Below are 18,314 nucleotides of genomic sequence, written 5' to 3'. Positions count from 1 at the left end.
GCAGTGGTGGCTCATGTCTTTAGCCCCAGCACCCAGGAGGCAGAGGCAGAGGCAGAGGCAGGTAGATCTCTGTGAGTTTGAGCTCAGCCTACAAGAGCTAGTTCCAGGACAGCCTCCAAAGCCATAGAGAAACCCTGTCTTGAAAAATGAATCTGATGTGGAATGTTCTCTAGAATCAATGACCTAGGTCCTGAATCCATGGGGACACTGGATTGAAGGAAGCTACCTCAGGTTTCTTCACTTCTCACCTATATCATTGGGCACTTGGGGAGTGCTAGAACGGCGAGGGCAGGGTCTGGAGCCATGGTGACTCAGTGGTTAAAGCTCATGCTATTCTTATAGAGGACCTGAGTTCTACAGTGGTGGCCCAGGGCTCACAACCACTGCAGCGCCAAGAGGATCCAGCACCTCTGGCCCCCTTAGGCTCCTGTACTCACAGGTACATGCCTCCCACAAGCACAACTAAAATTAAAACGTAAGAAAAGGGAAAAGGAGGAGGATCTAGCAGCGACAGCATCTCTGTGCATTTGAATCCTCGCTGTTCCGTTCCGAAGGAAGCAATGGTCACGTCATTGAGCAATCCTGAATTCAGGGTGACCCCCCCCCCCAGTTTGTGTTCTGGGATGACCCATGTCAACACTGATTTTAACTAGCATTTGAAGCATAACCTCAGGGAAGGTAGCAGCAATTGGTCTTCCTCCGACCCTGTGACTGTAAACGGACATGGAGATCAATACGGTAAGAAGGCTCAGGAACACTTTCAGCCGCTAGAGGCACTGGAGTTCAATATCCTGGTCCTAATTAACCATCTAGTGAGAGTACAGTCACTGTCCCATTGTCACCAGTATGACCAGTTGTAGAGAATCAGAGGAGTGCACATTCCCAGAAAGCAAGTCAGCACAGCAGAAGGCAGCACAAAACCCCAGGCAGGTGTGGTGTCGCCTCCTTCTGAGGAGCAACGGGATAGGGCGGAGCACTGTGTGTCCAATCCGCAGTGCTGGTGGGTTCCTAGCTCCCGCAGCGGCTGTGGCAACGGGCCATTCTTGACGATGGAGAGCAAGGTTGCATACCGCCCCCTGGCGGTAGCTCTGACTTTGGCCACAGCTCCTGTGCCCTAACAGCAAGCAGGCTCGGGAACCCCTGCAGTGTGGGCAGGCTTCTGCTAGGAATCCGCCCGCCTGGCTCTGTCCGCAGGGGTCCCTGTGGGAATAGAGAGAGGGTCCGCAGCCAGCGTCTCACAACCCTACACTAGGTCCACCTGCGGGAGACTCCGGCTTCCTTCGGTGTAGGGAGCTGGTCCGCTAGGAAGGTCCAGGTTTCAACAAGAAAAGACAGCTCCAGCCAGAAAGGGCAGGAGGGGCAGCAGGAGGGTCACCGACAGCTGCCCTGAGGCTTGATTGAGCTCGCAGTGACAATTACAGGTTCCTGTTTTGGGTGTTGTTTTCGGGGAGTTGGGGACTTGAGGGTCAGAATTGGGGGCAGGGCAGTCCAGCCACTTGGGCCCCATTGGCTGGGGAGAATCCGATTCAGATTTGACACTGCCCTTCGCAAAGCGCCAGAAATGGGTGCCCTTGAAAAAGTAGGTGTCACCTGTAGGGGAGGAAACACCTCAGAGTCTAGGTCCAGGCCTGTCCCAAAGCCACTGCTCCCCTTTTCACAACTCCCGGGACCACCCCCTAGTTGCCATTCCTTCTTCATCCCCCGCCCCCTCCTTTCCCTCTCCCAGGGACCACAGTTTGCAGATGAGGCCTTCCAGTGTTCCCCACACCTGTGTTGCTGATGGTGACATCGTCTGGGGCGGGAGGTGCCCCCTCCCAGAGACTCAAGACACGTGGGTAGCCAGGGTCTAGGCGGGCAGCCTCCTCGTCATACCGCCAGTATTGCTGGCCTCGGATCAGATACGTCTTGCCATTGAGAGGCCAGGAGAACACAGCATCCACTTCTTCTCCCGGGGGAAGCCCAAACTGTACCAATGGCCGGGCTGCGCCCTCCAGCTGTCGGTCCTGGAACACCCAGAACCAGGGGCCTAGAGGGAGGCATGTTGGTAACGCGTGCGGGTGGGGAGGTGGGGTGCTCCTTAGACGGGCGAGGCCCTATCCAGTACCATTGACCCCTACCTACCGCTGAAAAGGATGATTCGGCCATCTCTGGGCCGGGCATAGGCAGCCTGGATGACCCTCACATGAGTGGGCAGGCCCTCCCAAAACCGGTGCAGCCTGGCTGGACGGGGCGACACCAGTTGTCCTGAGGGTTGAAGGCGCCAGAACCAGGGGCCTGCAGGAGAAGAGAAAAAGGCTTGGGGATATGACAAGAACTCTCGTCTCTTTCCTAATGTCCCTCTATCCAACCCAGCAAGTGACTGGGTAGGGGGAGGATCCTTCTACATATCGAGCAGGTCTGGGGCCATCATTTTACAGCTTGCCCGGGATGTCTCCCCCTCACCAACCCCCCCCTTCACCCTCCCTTCCAGGAAACTTTGCAGCCTAGGTGGGTCACCTGAAGTGTGTATAAGAAGCCAATTATGCAAATCCAAGGGTCTTACTAAGTGACTTACCTTTGAAGAAGAAGATCTCTCCTCTGATGTTGGCAATAGCATCAAAATTGCCCTGGCAGCGATCAGGCACAGGTGTGGAGGGGCTGGGGAGGAATGGTGGAGTGAACAGGAAGTAGGGCTCCCTGATCTTTGCTCTTGACTAGTATGGCAAGGATACTTCCCATCCATGTCTTTTTTGTGCTTGTGTGTGTACTGGTGCATGTGTACATGTGCTCAACTGTGTTTTGGTGTGTGTGTGTGCATGTATATACATGTGTGTACGTGCTGGTGCACATGAATGTATGTATGTGTGTGTGCTGGTACATGTGCATGTATGTATGTGTGTGTACTAACATGTGCACATGGCTTGAGTGTGTACTGGTGTGTGTGCATGTACGTGTGTGTGCTGGTGCATATGCAGGTGTGTTGACAGTGCATGTTGTGTCTTCCTTGATTGCTTTTCATCTTGTATTTTTTGGGTTTGAGTTTGTATTTTGAGACAAGGTCTCTGTGCAGTCCTCACTATCCTGGAACTTGCTGTGTAGACCAGGCAGGTCTTGAATTTAGAGATCTGCCTGTGTCTGCCTCCTGATAGTTGGGATTAAAGGCAATTCTGCTAGGCTGGCTGGCCAATGAGCTTCAGGAACCTGCTTGTCTCTGCCTTCCTGAGTTATGGGATTACAGACCCAGGCCTCTGGCTTTCACTTGGCCTTTTCAGATTTGAATTCATGCTTTCGTGGCAGTTTGCTAAAGAGGCAGTGTCCCAGTCTGTTTTTTTATTATTGTGGGTATCTGAGAGAGCCACAGGTGTCCTCCATATTGGGAGTTTACAGGTAGTTGTGGGCAACTTGAAGTGGGTTCTGGGAACTCAACTTGGGTCCTCAGAGAACAGCAAGTATTCTTAAACACTGAACCATCTCTCCAGCATTCCAGCCCCTTTTTGTGGAGGACAATGAGCCAGGGAGCTGGTCACTCACCTGGTAGGGGACTCACCTGTCAGGGGGCAAGGCTGGAGGCTGTGGCGGTGAAGCCAAGGGTTTCCTTGTGGGCTTGCCATACGGGCTGCGGGATGCTTTCCCTGTGGGGAGAGTCAGACAGATATGGGTTCCTCAGAGCCGGTGTATGGGTCGTAAGGAAGCTACACCTGGGGCTGCTGCTGGCACCTCCCTCCCATACCATAGAGCTGCTGCAGTCCATCACGGTCATCTTGGGACAAGCGGTATTTGTCAGGGTCTCCCACTGGGCCCTGGTAGAAGGGCCTCATAATGGAGTTGGGAGCAGAAGAGTGGCCAAGGCCTAGGGCATGGCCGAACTCGTGAACTGCTACTGCAAATAGGTCAGTTCCTTCACCACCTGGGGAGAGAGGACGAGGGGTGAAGCCAAGGCCATCCCACACTGGGAAGGGAGTACAGGGGTCCGGTGGTCTGCTGGCCAGGAAGAAGACCTAGGGGACCCTGACCCCTTCCTGAATGGCATCACCATCCCTGTATCCCTTCAACCATTCAACAATGTTTTTGTTTTGTTTTCAAGACAGGGTTTCTCTATGGCTTTGGAGGCTGTCCTGGAACTAGCTCTTGTAGACCAGGCTGGTCTCGAACTCACAGAGATCCGCCTGCCTCAGCCTCCCAAGTGCCGAGATCAAAGGCATGCATCACCACTGCCCAGCTCTCAGCAAATATTTTTGCTGTGACATTGGGATATGGGGTTAAAGAAAGACAAAAAGACGGAAGAGCTGTGTCCTCATGCCGATGTAGTCCCTCACCCAGAAAGGGAAAACTGCATATAGAAACTTAGAGTGCAGAACCCTAAGGTGCCCGACACTTGGACATCCCCTCCCAATTCCAGCCTGTGGCTAGAGAGATGGCTCAACAGGTATAAGAGGGCTGGATGCTCTTGCAGACATCCAGAGTTCAATTCCCAGCAACCACATGGTGACTCACAACCTGATGCCCTCTTCTGGCATAAAGGCATACATTCAGATAGAGTACTCACATACATAAAATAAATAAATAAGCCTTTAAAAAGAAGACAAAGAAAAAAGAAAAAGAGATTCCCACTTTGCTGGGAGGCCTTTGGTCTCAGCATTCAGGAAGCAGAGGCAAGGGAATCTCTCTGTGTATGAGGCCATCTAGGCCCAAATAGCAAATTAAAGTCTAGTCAAGACTACATAAAGAGACCATGCCCTCTCCCCTGCAAAAAAAAAAAAAAAAAAAAAGATAAAAGAAAAAAGAAGCCCCAACCTCCTCTTCCTTCCATCTTCACCCAGGGCCCTTTCATTCCCTTTCTTTCCATCCCTCTGGTCCTTGGACCCACATTTGCAGGCCATTTCCCAGACTTCACATCTCCACCCACCTCTCCTAGGGCCCTGGCTCTTCCCCCTTGCCGCCCTCCCCCAACAGGCATGGCAGACCACAGCCCACTGCTCTGGAGCTTCTTCTAGCCACAGCTTCTTCCCTGGGGATCCCACCCAGGGCAGCTCAGAGCCTCTTGATGCTTGGCTTTATCGATCTCTAAAGTCATTGGTTAAAGCCTGCCAGGAAAACACTAAGACAGTTAGAGCCAGGCAGTCCCCCAGCAAGACCCAGATTTCTGAATGTCACTCCATCTCATTGTTTCTAGTCAGTATTAATGATATTGAAAGTGAGATATTGGAAATGACTGGTGAACTGAAAAGCAGCTTGCCCTAACAGGAAAACAAAACCAACGTTCATTTTTTCTTGTTTGTGACTGGGTCCCACTATGTAGCCCTGGCTAGACTTTAATTCACTATTCAGATTGAATACGGCTTGATCTTGATGCAATCTTCCTGCCTCTACCTCCTAAGTGAAATCACTACTGTTATATGCCACTATACTTGGCAAACCAGGAAAATTCTAAGAGCAGCAAATGCAAGACTTCATTCCATCTCAGACCTCCATCTCCCACCATTTCACAGAGGGAAAACAGTCATCAAGGTCAGCGGCAGAGCTAGGACGGAAGCTGAGTGCCCTGGCTGTGCCCCCGCCTTTTGGCAGGTCCTGTCTTCAGATGAACCTGTCCAAACTACAACTGAATTTCCATGTTGGCTGCAGGTCATCTTATTGCTCTGAATCCTTTTACTGAGAAGTCAGAGGAAGTTTGGTGTCTCAATCAGGATGTTCTCTTTCTCCTTCCTTATCTCACCTCTCTTGGGGCAACACAGAGCTTCCGGGCCACGAGCCCCTTCCGCACCTTTGTCACGCTATGCAGATGGAGAAAACTACACAATCACCCAAACTAACCCCGGGACAGCACTGGTGGCCAATGCTCAGGGTCCCTGTCACCCTGTCTTTCTTGTCTTTGGCCTAGCAGGTGCCTTCTTTGGTCCCCTCTACTTCTATTCTAGGTCCGCAGCCCCTCAAAGATGGGACCCAACATCAAGTTGCTTATACCTGCCTGTAACTCCAGATCCAAGGAGGTCCATACCCTCCTCTAGCATCACACAGACACATGGTTAAAAATAACAAATGTAAATCTTAAAACTAAGATCCAGACCAGATTAAATAAAAAGGTGAGCAATGCAATGTAATGTCACTTCCAGTACACATGGGCAGATAGCGCCATCGTCCCCACACTCGCCTCTTGCCTCCTGCCCATGCCCACTTCTCTCTTCCTGTCCAGGCATCCATGCCCCCCACCCCATTTTTGAGACAGTGTATATAAACTATGTAGACCAGGATAGTCTAAACTCAGAGATCTGCCTGCTTCTGCCAAGTGCTGGGATGAAAGGTGTGTACACTAAACACCCTTTCTATCCAGGCATCCATCTTTGTATTGACACACTGGTAGAGCCAATCTTAACACCCTTTATCCTGAGACACTCTTTGGACCTGGTCCCCAGGATCCTGGCCTCTCTAGTTTCTGCCCTTGCTTCTTAGCCAAGTTCCTCAGCAGTGGTTTACGCAGTCTTCACTTCCTTTATTCTTGTCACGCCTAACTACAGATTGAAATTCTTCTCACACCCATGGAGTAAGCAGGCACAAAAAGGTCACTTGTCAGCCAGGCAGTGGTGACACATGCCTTTAATCCCAGCACTCAGGAGGCAAAGGCAGGCAGATTTCTGTGAGTTCAAGGACAGCATGGTCTACAAAGTGAATTCCAGGACAGTTGACACAGAGGAATCCCATCTCAACAACCCCCCGCCCCCGCAAAAAAAAAAAAAAAAAAAAAAAAAAAAAAAAAACAGTCACTTGTCCCCACACATAACTAAATTTTGGCCATGTGACTTGCTGGACATTTCCCTGCCTTGCTGTGTCAAACCACTTCCTCTGAGCGTTTATTCATCATCTTTCAGCCCTTTTTCTCCCCATCTCCATTGTTGTGGGTTTAGGGGGTTTTCCCCATCAGTGTCTCTTGCTTGCAGGTCTAGATCTCTTTATGCAGATTATTCCCTGGCTGATACATTGTACAGACCGCCTGCCTTTGCCTCCAAATGCTGGGATTATCTATCGGCATGCACCACCGCACCCAGCTCCCCATCTCTCTTCCCAGCTACCTGCTTCTTAACTTCAAGGCTCTCCATTACTGTTTTTGACTTTTACATTCTATACCATCTTCCTAGCACCTCCAGATCCCTCCCTAGGCTCAGCTCTGCGAGCGGCTGGCAATTCAGTCAGTAGCACAGGTGCCCAGGAGTGAAAAGAACACAAACCACTCAGCCTGAAGGCACTCTCCTTCCCTCGTTTCTCAGCCAAGGAAGCAGAGCAGCAAGTGGAGGAGCCTGAGCTGAGTCAGCATCAAAGCTGACCTGCTTGCAACAGAGAGCAATTGCTGTGGTCTGCACAGGCTTCTGGCTTCAGTGTTCTGCAGGGTACCACCCTGCTGTTACAGTCTGTGACTGGCTGCCAGTGCCCCACAGAATCTGGGCACCAGACCCAACTATCCCCTCTCCACTCATCCTACCCTAGCACAGTAAATGACTGATTGATGCAGAACTGAGAAGAACTGCCCACCCACCACCCGCATCCATGTTCACTTCTATTTCCCCTCTGCTTCCCTTTCTCCTGAGAACCTTTCCCTTGAAAAACTGCTTGCTTAAGAATTTCTATTTGGCTGACAATGGTGGTACATGCCTTCAATCCCAGCACTAAGGAGGTAAAAGGTAGACAGATCTCTGTTAGTTCGAGGCTAGCCTGGTCTATAGAGAAACTTTCAGGACAGCCAGGGCTACAAAAAAAAAAAAAAAAAAAAAAAAAAAAAAACAAAACAGGATGCTGGAGACATGGCTCAACAGTTAAGAGCACTGGCTGCTCTCCTGGAGGTCCTGGGTTGAATTCCCAGCAACCACATGGTGGCTCACAACCATCTACAGTGAGATCTGATGCCCACTTCTACCATAAAGGCATAAGTGCAAATAGAGCACTCATACATATAAAATAAAAAAAATAAAATCTCAAAACAAAACAAAGACAAACAAAAAAGAATTTCTATCTGGAAATGAGAGGAAAAAATACAACAATAAAAAAGAATGGGAGTTCAGTGTGAGATGGGGGAGGGCAGAAAAAAAAGACTTCCTCTGTGAAAGCCCTGCTTCTGGGGAACCTGACCGAGGACAGAACTAGGAGTCCAGTTCTAAAGAGACTACTTATCCTCCATGCCAACTGCATAGAACATGCACATGCTGCCAACACACACCCAGACCTGCACTCACCCACCCCCTGACAGCCCACTGCTTCCTCCCCCGTGTGTATAATAGAATAGTAGCAATCTTCTAGGATGCTGAGCTGGACCCTCCTTGCACCAGGGAGTCTAGTGGGATGGCAATGTGGGCCTGTTAAGACTTCCCTCAGATCTGCCTCTCCACTGCTCAGTCCCACTTCCTGCCTCTTTGCCTCTTTCCACTCTGGCGCCACTCCTCCTCCCCATGCATCCAGGAATATTTCTAGGATGCAAAACTATTTGATGTGTCCCCATTGCTTCCTGAACCCTGTTGTTCAAATACCGCTTCCTTTCCAGAACCCTTTGTAATCTAGAGCCCACTCTTATCTGTGACATCATGTGGACTGATGCTGTCCACAATTTTGTGTTCCAGCCATCAATGCGCCAGACCGTATCTCCCTTCAGTGGCTCTTCCCACCTCTGGCTACACAGCACTCAGCCAGCTCACAGGCTGGTGTGTTCTTATTGTGTCCCCTACACCTATGCACTCAGATGAACAAACTGTCCAGCCTGTGACACCTGGTGCTCAGCATTTTTTGTTTTGTTTTGTTCAAGACAGGGTCACTCTGGAGCCTAGTCTGGCCTTCATCTTACTATGTAGCTCCAGGTTGGCTTCAAACTTGCTACAACCCTTCTTTGGTCATCTAAGCCCTAGGATTACAGGTATGCACATCACACCTGCTCCCAACCCTGTCTTATAAAAACAAAATAAAATGTTTGTCTTGAGTTGGAGTCTTTTTGTTTGGTTGGTTTTTTTGTTGTTGCTTTCTTTGGTTTGGTTTCTCTGTGTAACTCAGACATCTGACTGCCTCTGCCTCTTGAGTGCTGAGAGAAAGGCAAGCACCACCACACTTGACTCTGAAGTCTTGCTGTGTATCTTCAGCTGGTCTCATTCTCACAATCCTCCTGCCTCAGCTTCTCAAGCACTGGGATTACAGATATGTGCTGTTACCCTCAGTGCCACCACATCCGGCACACGTGTCTGTTTAAGCAGAATGAGTCACCCCTTCTAGGAAGCCTCTCTGGCCCAAAAGTACTAGGCTGCCACCTCCTCGGGAAACTCAAGCTGAGAACTTACTCTGCTGTGATTTCTGGCAGTCCAATCACACATAGTGGTGACAGTCACTCTTCTGCCTAAGTGAATGGATAGTGAGTTTTTACACCAGTCCTTCTCTCAGCTGGGTACTTGACAATTTGGTTTTGTTTTGTGTTTTTTGAGACAGGGTTTCTCTATGCAACAGCCCTGGCCATTCTGGAACTCACTCTGTAAACCAGGCTAGTCTCAGACTCACAGAGATCCTGCTGCCTCTGCCTCCCAAGTGCTGGGATCAAAGGTGTGCACCACCACTGTCTGAGCTTGGCACTTAAAAGGCCTCTGTAGTGGTAATTTTGGACAGGTACCTAGTGGAAATCCAAACAGCAGTCCAGATGTGGCTGTGAAGGTGTTTCAGAGGTTTGACTACAGTCTACTCTCACTGAAGCAAGCTACCCCATTGCAGAAGGACCATATCAATCCAGCCCTAAGAGCAAACACTGAGGGTTTTAGGAAGAAAGAAATTCTGTTAAGACTGTAACAAAAATCTAGCTCGACTTTTCATCCTGCTTTACACATTTTGGCCACACTAACTACCACAATCCCCATGAGCCGAGTCCTTAAAGTAAATCTGTTTTAGGACAGCCTAGGATAGTGAGCTCAAAGCCAGCCTGGGTTACAATAATGAGACCAAGTCTCAAATAAATAAATAAATAAATAAATAAATAAATACAAAAACCTCTTTTTAAGTATTTTTAAGGGTGGGGATTGCTGAAGACTGGAGAGGTAGTTTAATGATTAGGAGTGTTGGCTGCTCTTGGACAAGATCCAGGTTCAATTCCCAGCACCCACATGGTAGATCACACCCATCTGTAAGGCCAGTTCTACATCCTCTTAGGGTTTCTTAAGGCACCAGGCAATGCACCTGGTACCCAGGATACATGCAGATAAAACATCTATACACATACGATTAATTAACTTTTCAAAAAAAAGTTTTTTGTTTGTTTCAGATGCAAGCTCCCACTAAGTAGCCCTGGCTAACCTCAAATTCACAGATAGACACCCGCCACTGTCTTCTGAGTGCTGGGATTATAGCTGTGTGTTACCATACTGGGCCGTGTGTGTGTGTGTGTGTGTGTGTGTGTGTGTGTGTGTGTGTGTGTCTGTTCTGAACCCATACATGCTGGACCAACAGTATACCACTGAACCATACATACTCCAGTTCCTCCGGGGAATCCCTGACCAATTTCATCAATTAATTTAAACCTAGCTCTTCAGTACAGACAGATCTGAAGAGGGGACCACTCTGAAGACAAAAACTTTTACCTTTTGACCCAAAAGTCCAGGTCTCCTCATCGTCGAAGTGAGTGTCTCCAGAGATGGGGTGCTCCCCAGGGAAGAAGGCATGAGCCAGCGTGCCACCGGGTCCATCAAAGGGGTAACTGTCCTGGTGGTAGCCCCGGGAAAAGTGGATAAGGATGTCAGGCTCCTGATTCTGAGAATCCACCTCCTGGAAGGTAAGGTCTGTCTCGGCAGCCCAGACAGCCAAGGCATAGCTCATGAGGGTCCGCACGGTCAGCTGGCTCAACTGGGAGCTCTGAGAGAAGGACTGGATACTGAGGAGAGAGGGGAGACCCAGTGGCTATGGAGGGAATGGCCAGCCAGGCAAGTTTGGGTCCTAGTCGGCAGGCTAAGGAGAAACACAGGCACCAAGACCTACCTCCACGTCAAAGTGCGTTTCTTCCACATACTGCCACTCAGAGCATAGCGACGGCGGCGCCTGACCAGCCCAGCAGCTCCGAGAATATCAGGCAGGGAGCAGCGGGGTTTGTGCATGGTGGCTATTGTTATCGGGTCTGTGGGAGATAGGCATGGTGAGTAACAGGGTAGTCTGTCATCATGGTGCCAACTAATGGAGCTGAAAAGTTAGCCCGACAGCTAAAGCCACTGGCTGTTCTTTTAGAGGACCTAAATTCAAGTCTCAGTACCCACATGGTGACTCACAATAGTCTGTAGCTCCAGTTTCAGGGACCCCCGACACCCTCTCCTGACCTCTACAATGCATAGACATACACACAGGTCAAACACTCAAACACATAAAATAATGAATGAAGATAGTCACTGTGAAAGCTGTCACAAGCCAGGCACCCTCTCTACTTGACCTCGGGTGGCCATTGTAGGAGGCACTTAGAGGCTTAAGCTGGGTCTCTTGTACCACTGTGGGTGGATACTAAAAGAAGGTACTCCAAAGGTAAAAGGGATTGCATACATAGGTGTATAGGAGTACATATGTGTACCTGTGAATGTGGAGACCAGAGGTCAGGTCAACCTTGGGTGTCATTCTTCAAGTGCTATCAACCATGGTTTCTTATTTGTTTGTTTTTTGGAGGGGGGTTATTGTTTTGTTTCATTTCATTGGCTTTGGATTTTTGAGACAGGATTTCTCACTTGGTCCAGAATTTGCCAACTAGGTAAGATTGGCCAATGAGTTCCAAGGATCTGCATCTCTGCTGGAATTACAACTGCATTTCACCAGGACCCTTTTCAGATGGGCTCTAGAGCTCAAAATCAAGTCTTCATGCTTGCAAGGCAAACATTTTACCATCTAGGTCATCTCCCATTTCCTTTAAGGCTGCCCCTACCGTTGTTTATATGCATGCACACACACACACATACACACACACACACACACACACACACACACACACTTTTTTTTTTTTTTTTTTTTTTTTTTTTTTTTTTTTTTTGAGACAGGGTTTCTCTGTATTGCTTTGGAAGTTGTCCTGGAACTCTGTAGATCAGGCTGGCTGCGATCTCACAGAGATCTGCCTGCCTCTGCCTCCCGAATGCTGGGATTAAAGGTGTGCATCACCAACACCTGGTTTTCCCCTTGGTTTTTTTGAGAAACAGTTTTTCTGTGTAGCCCTGACTGTCCAGAACTTGCTCTGAAGACCAGGCTGGCCTGGACTTTGAACTCAGAGATCCAATCTCTGCCTCCCAAGTGTTGGGATTAAAGGCAAGAGCCTCTACCACCCTGCCTGGCTTAAATCCTCATGGGATGCTGATCAAAGTCTGCAGACCAGCAGGGACCAGCAGGGATCTTTAGTCTGAAGCAGCTAACCATCCCTTCCCAAATTAGGTCTATCTGTAAACCCTCTTTCTAACATCTGCCCATTTCCAAGAGTCATTTCACATTCAAGTGAGGTCAAACCACACTCACTGGTAGCAATAGCAAATAGTAATCAAGAATATAGTGATTCCATACTCTGCTCTAGGCTGAGAATGAACAGAACAGGGGGAATTTTTTTCCTCGAAGATTCTCAAGCTCCTTCTGCCTTCCTATTTAACTGGACAAGAGAGCCCTTGGCTCTACCTCCAAAATATGTTCTCCGCCACATCCCCACCCCTACTCCCCAATACCACCTGCAAGAGGTTCCTTCTGGTTCTCCAAAAGAAGCTTAAGATCAAACCAGAGCTCATCCCTATGGCATGGCCACTGTTTCCCATCAATGAGGCCAAAATAGGAGGACCACATGTTTAAGACCAGCCTAAGCAACACAGAGGAAACCCAACCCCCACAATAAAACAAACAACAAAACCTTGAAAGTCAGATGAAGTTGCTTTCCTCCTTTGAGCCCTCCTCCCCTGGCATCTTATTATTCTGGGAACAAACCTTCAAAGTCACCTAATCAGGCCCTTGCCTAAGCCCCTCAGCCTGCCCTCAGTGCCAGCAGATAAACTTGGGCCTGCCACAGTTCTTTTGCAGTTACTGGGCCATTGCCCCCATATTTTCCTGTGGTTTTGTCCTATCTATGATCTTAGCTTATAGGTTCACATGACGTCTTTCAGAGTGTCCTGCCCAGCTTGATGCAGCAGCACAGATCTGGAATTCCAGCACTCAGGCTAAGGCAGGAGGATCTCAAGTTCGAAGCCAACCTGTGCTCCACAGCAAGACTCTCCCAAAACAAATACGTGTCCTATCCTAATCAGACTAATTCTTAACATTTGATCTTTCTGGGATGTCATCATCTGAAATAATTTTGCATATTGATGTTCTTTCTCCTTCAGAACGTTAGCTCTAATGATTGGGGGCCAGATCTGTTTGATTCCTGCTTTAGCAATGGATCCTGACAAAGCCAGGACAGGATAGCTAGATGCCTGCAGATCTCCAAGGTCTGGGTTGGGACCTGAGACCAGCATCTTGATAGCTCTTGTGATAGAGGCAGGACTGCCCGGTGGCCGGGACTCGGTGTGCTTACTTACCCATTTGGCCTGTCTCAGGCAGACCCGCAAATCTCTGCATGACTTTGATCGCATCCTGCAGCTTCTCAAGGCTTTGCAGCTGGGCTTGGGAAGGATCTGCCGGGGGCAGGTAGCCATAGCGAGTCAGCCAGTCCTAAGGAGAGGAATGATGAAGCCCTAAAAAGACGGGGCTCTCCCTTCTCACCATTGTTTGAAAAATCCAACCCTCTAGGGAATCCAGAGCCAGTGCTCCTAGCTCTGGATGACAGCACCTAGCTCTCTCTATACACAGCTAGGGTCCCCACCCCCCAGCTCTGGGTTTGTCAGTCTTTTAGATGCAGCAGGTGAGAGGCCCCAGTTTCCCATTTTAGCTCCTTTCCACACTTCCAAATCCCAGTCACCAAATCTCGTTACAGCCAGTAATGCATGGCCCCAAGAGCCCATCCCCAGTCACTTTCCAGGACATTTTAACCCATCCCCCCTCTTTTCTTCAGACCCAGGAGTCCACCCTACACCTTTCCTTTTACTTCTGTGATCCCAGGACCCAGAGGATCCGAGCTTACCACGCCCAGGCTCACGTCCTGCGCCCTGGGCATCCGAGCGCGCACAGGCTGCAGCAGAAGAACCAGTAACCAGAGACCGAGCGCCTGCAGACTCATGACTGGTTCAGTCTGGACCTCGGGGACACTCGAAGAGGCCCTGACTCCGTCCGCCCTGGAGGTCTGGAGGAGGACAAGGACCCAGAGAGGATCCAGGGAGCCGACACACAGGGTAGTAGAGATGAGCAGGGGAGATCCGGGAGCCTAGGGCTGAGCCGCAATAGCCGAGGGTTGAGGTGGGGCGAGGGGTCTTGGGAGCGTGGAGAAGGCGCAGGAGGGGACAGAGGTTCGGTAAAGAAGTCCTCTACGGGGGCTTCTGTCCCCCTGACACCAGGTGCTGACCCTGCCTGGGCGCTGCGCCAACTGCCCCGCCTGCAAGTGGAAGCCTTGATGGGGCGGAGCTCACCACGATGAGCGCTAAGGGCGCGGCGGGGAAAGTAGTCCAATCTTCCAATGTCCAGCACGAAGAGGAGAGCCAGCCCCCGCCCCACCCTGCTCCTCACTGAGACGCAGGGACTCACATGCGAGCTCAAAGACTAGCAGTGGGGCAAGCAGTCTGTGATGTGTCCCCTCCTCCACGACCAAAGTCAGAAAAGTTTCTGTTCCCAGATCCCAGCTCTATGGGGACTTCTGGAGCAGGCCTTGCTTCTGCTTCCTTAGGACCGCGAGTCGGGGGGGAGGGGTGGCTGGAGCTCCCCTCCCCCAAGCATCCTGCCGCTCTGCCGGGGGACCCCAGGCTGCGGGCAGTCTGAGCTCCAGAAGCTTCCTTTCACCGCGGGATTCCAGCCGGGTCCAGATGTGCTCAGCGTGACTGCCCCGGACCATCCATTGTCCCAACCCACCTAAAGGACTCTGCTCTGAGGACCGGACGCTGGCACCTCTAGACCCCAAACTGGCCTGTTCCCACCTCATAGTTTGCTCCCCAGGGACTAGGCATTTAAACCCAAAACCTGCACACAGAGGAGACAGCAAAAGGTAGAAGAGGCAATTCTCGGGGGATGGGGGGAAGGACATGGCCTGGGGGCCAACAGAGCCTCCCCTATAGCCAGAGGAGCCTAGAGATGGGGAGCCCAGACAAGTGGAGGAAGCAAGCTGCGAGACAGAATGGAATTGAAAGTAATCAATGAAGTGTGTGTTGACCGCTCGGTATCAGGAGCAACAGGAGATCCATTTGCATTTCAGACAAAATAAATAGTGGACAGGATAAACAGGCTGCCAATGTAAACTAAAACATTGGTATCTTGTGTTCTTCTGCAGAGCTGTGGACAAATATCACAGACTGGGTGACTTATACAGAAACTCGTTTTCTCACAGTCCTAGAAGGCCAAGGAGCCAGCACAGTAGGATTCCCCTGAGGCCTCCTCTGGGCATAGAGAGGGCACCCCCTTGCTGTCTCTTCACGAAGTCATGTCTGCTGGTATGGCACCCTTGCTGTGTCTTCCCCTTGTGGGGACACCAGTCACTGGGTTTACCATAACCAACTCATTTTTCCTTCCTTTTTTTTCACTTTCTTTTTCTCTCTCTTATATTTCATCTGGATGGCAGCTCCTCCTGCCTCCGCTCCTCACAGTCTAGTCCGTCCCCTTCTCTCTCTCCCAGATCCACTCCTCAGTTTCCCTTAAACAAAACAAAAAAAATAAACAAAAAAAGAGCAGGCTTCCCAGGGATAGCCCCTAATAAATTACAATAAACCAGGTGGCAGTGGCACATGCCTTTAATCCCAGAATTTGGGAGGCAGAGGCAGGCAGATTTCCAGGTTTGAGGTCAGCCTGTACTACAGAGCAAGTTCCAGAACAGCTAACACTACAAAGGAAAACTTTGGGGGGGGGGCTGGGGTGGAGGTGGGGGCAGGAAACCACAGGGACAGAGCCTCACTCTGTAGCCTACTCTATAAAACCTTGAGTTTCTTAAACTCATGGCAGCCCTCTTGTCTCAGCCACTGTAGTGTCAAGATTACCAGTGTGGTCTACAGAGCGAGTTCCAAGACAGACTCCAAAAGCTACACAGAGAAACCCATCTCTAAAACAAAACAAAAAGATCACCTGTGTGTACCTCTACACCCATCAAGGAAGGGCTTTTGTACCTTGATGAGTAGGCTGTGCCAGGAGTCCTTTGAAACTGGCCAAGGTTTCCAGGTTTAAATTTTCTCTCCAGAGTGAGGAAACACAAGGTCTCAGCTTGCTTAAATGTGTAGAAGGTGCAAAAATTTAAAGACATCAGCAAATAAACACTTCTTTTTTTTTTTTTTTTTTTTTTTTTTATTGTGATCCTAGCCTTTAACAGCTGAGCCATTTCTCCAGCCCGCAACTAAATGTTTTTAAAAGGAGTTAGAGGTAGGTAGGAATTGTGTGGCATACTTGTAATCCCAACACTTGGAAGTTGGAGGCAGAAAGAGCCACCGTTTAAGGTCAGGGCTGGAGAGATGACTCAGCAGTTAAGAGCACTGGCTGCTCTTCTAGAGGATCAGGGTTCAATTCTCAGCACCACATGGTAGCTCACAACTGACTGTATCTCTAGTCCAAGAGAATCCAACACCTTCTGGCCTCCTGTGCAATGCACCCACATGGTGCACAGATATGTACATGCAGGCAAAACACCTAGCAGCATACACATAAAAATTGTTAAAAAGGAATATAACCTGTCAAGATCAACTTCAACAACATAAAAGAATGAGGCCAGCATGGGATCAAGTCCTCTCTCCAAACAAAACAAATAGACACAGTGGTAGAGGCTTTTGATGCCAGCCAGCACTCAGGAGGTGGATCATTGTGAGTTCAAGGGCAGCATTGTCTACATTGTGGTGATATATTATCTATGATTATTAAAGCTTGTCTGAGGATTCAGAAAGCAAAACCAGCCTCAAGCTACAGAGATCAGGCAGTGGCGATATACACCTTTAATCCCAGCAGCCAGAAGGTAGGCAGTGGTGGTACACACCTTTAATCCTAGGATTTAGGATTAAGAGGTAAATGGATCTCTGTGAGTTCAAAGCCACCCAAATCTACACAAAATTGATCCAGTCCTAAAGAGAAATAGCTCACACAAAGATGATCTTAGCGCCTCGGATCACACGCCTTTAATCCCAGCACTTCAGAGGCAGAGGCAGGCAGATCTCTGTGAGTTCCAGGCCAGCCTGATCTACAGAGCTAGTTCCAGGACAGGCTCCAAAACAATACAGAGAAATCCTGTCTCAACCCCCCTCCCTGCCAAAGAAAGATAGGAGCAGTGTCTTCAGTATTCAGTATCAGCCATTCATTTTCCAGCCACATTGAGGATAAGAAGACATTGAATCTCAGGATTCTCCAGGAGAGGTTACCGTCTAAGGTTTGATGGGGCCAGGATCTCCTTTCATTCTGAGGTAGAATAAGAACTAGTTCCCAGCTGCTTTGCTTTTCTGATCTTCAGCTTGAACCCCAATATCAGTCTCTGGGGCTTTTATTTATTATATTACACTATATAGTAAGCTCCATGCTATCCAGGGCTGTCATACCAAGTTTGTGAGACCCCCAAAAGACCACCAAGGAGCAGACTCACTGATGCAAACGCACAAGGTTTATTGTTAAGTTACAAGCCTCAGCAGGGACCCTGTCCAGCAAACTGGCACATCAGCTGCAGGAAAAGGGTGCCTGGCCTCAATTGCAAGGGGGTTATAAAGGAAAAACCGCAAGCAGGGTGGTACATGCCTTGGCTGTTCAGGATTGGGTAAGAGTAGGTGACCTTTGGAGTCATTAACGTGGGGGCTAAGGGAATTTCGAAATTGTTACTGACAGTTGCCCACAAAGTTGTGGCCAGAAGATGTTATTTACCAAAATTAACCATTGCCTGACCACCCAGATGCGGTCACTTTGATTGGGGTGGGCACAGTTTGGGTGCTCCTTGGAACTGTTTATGGTTCCTTGGCTGGAACTGAATTAGCCTTGTGCCACTCAGGGAATTTCTCAAAGTGGCTTTTTCTGAGGATGGAGTTAACTTCATCCTCTCCAGTTTACCTTGCTCTTACAAGGGCTACACAATTAGACCCCAATTCAGGTAGTGGTAGCACAAGCTTTTAATCCCAGCAGTCCAGGAGGCAGAGGCAGGTGGATCTCTGTGAGTAGCCTGGCCAGCCTGGTCTACAGAGTGAGTTCCAAGGCAGGCAGGACTACACAGCAAAACCCTGTCTCAAAAAAACAAGGGACCAGGAGAAGGGTCCCTATGATTTTGAGGCCAGTCTGATCTACATAGCAAGTTC

General features: G+C 49.5%; 1 protein-coding gene across 1 annotated transcript; it reads right to left on the bottom strand.

The window, feature by feature from the left end:
• Positions 1–609: 609 nt before the first annotated feature.
• On the bottom strand, positions 610–14,365 carry Mmp25 (matrix metallopeptidase 25). The gene is made up of 10 exons (XM_051181286.1): positions 14,048–14,365; positions 13,506–13,638; positions 10,963–11,098; positions 10,569–10,858; positions 3,710–3,886; positions 3,527–3,611; positions 2,555–2,637; positions 2,122–2,274; positions 1,769–2,026; positions 610–1,590 (listed from the first exon to the last, which is right to left on the bottom strand). Exons 1-10 carry the CDS (start codon positions 14,141–14,143, stop codon positions 1,319–1,321), a joined length of 1,683 nt encoding a protein of 560 aa, XP_051037243.1. The 5' UTR covers positions 14,144–14,365; the 3' UTR covers positions 610–1,318.
• Positions 14,366–18,314: the final 3,949 nt, after the last annotated feature.

This window comes from Phodopus roborovskii, unplaced genomic scaffold (genome assembly GCF_943737965.1).
Source record: "Phodopus roborovskii unplaced genomic scaffold, PHOROB, whole genome shotgun sequence".
Taxonomy (NCBI): Eukaryota; Metazoa; Chordata; class Mammalia; order Rodentia; family Cricetidae; genus Phodopus; species Phodopus roborovskii.
This window is presented reverse-complemented; position numbering and strand designations above follow the sequence as displayed.

Bases quoted from the DNA above. Each gene is read 5' to 3' on its own strand.
- Mmp25 (XM_051181286.1), bottom strand. From the start codon at position 14,143: ATGAGTCTGCAGGCGCTCGGTCTCTGGTTACTGGTTCTTCTGCTGCAG. The intron at 3,887-10,568 runs GTAAAAGTTTTT...CTCTCTCCCCAG, and splicing joins CTGGACTTTTGGGTCAAAAG to GTGGTGAAGGAACTGACCTA. The intron at 1,591-1,768 runs GTGTGGGGAACA...CCTCCCCTACAG, and splicing joins TGTCACCATCAGCAACACAG to GTGACACCTACTTTTTCAAG.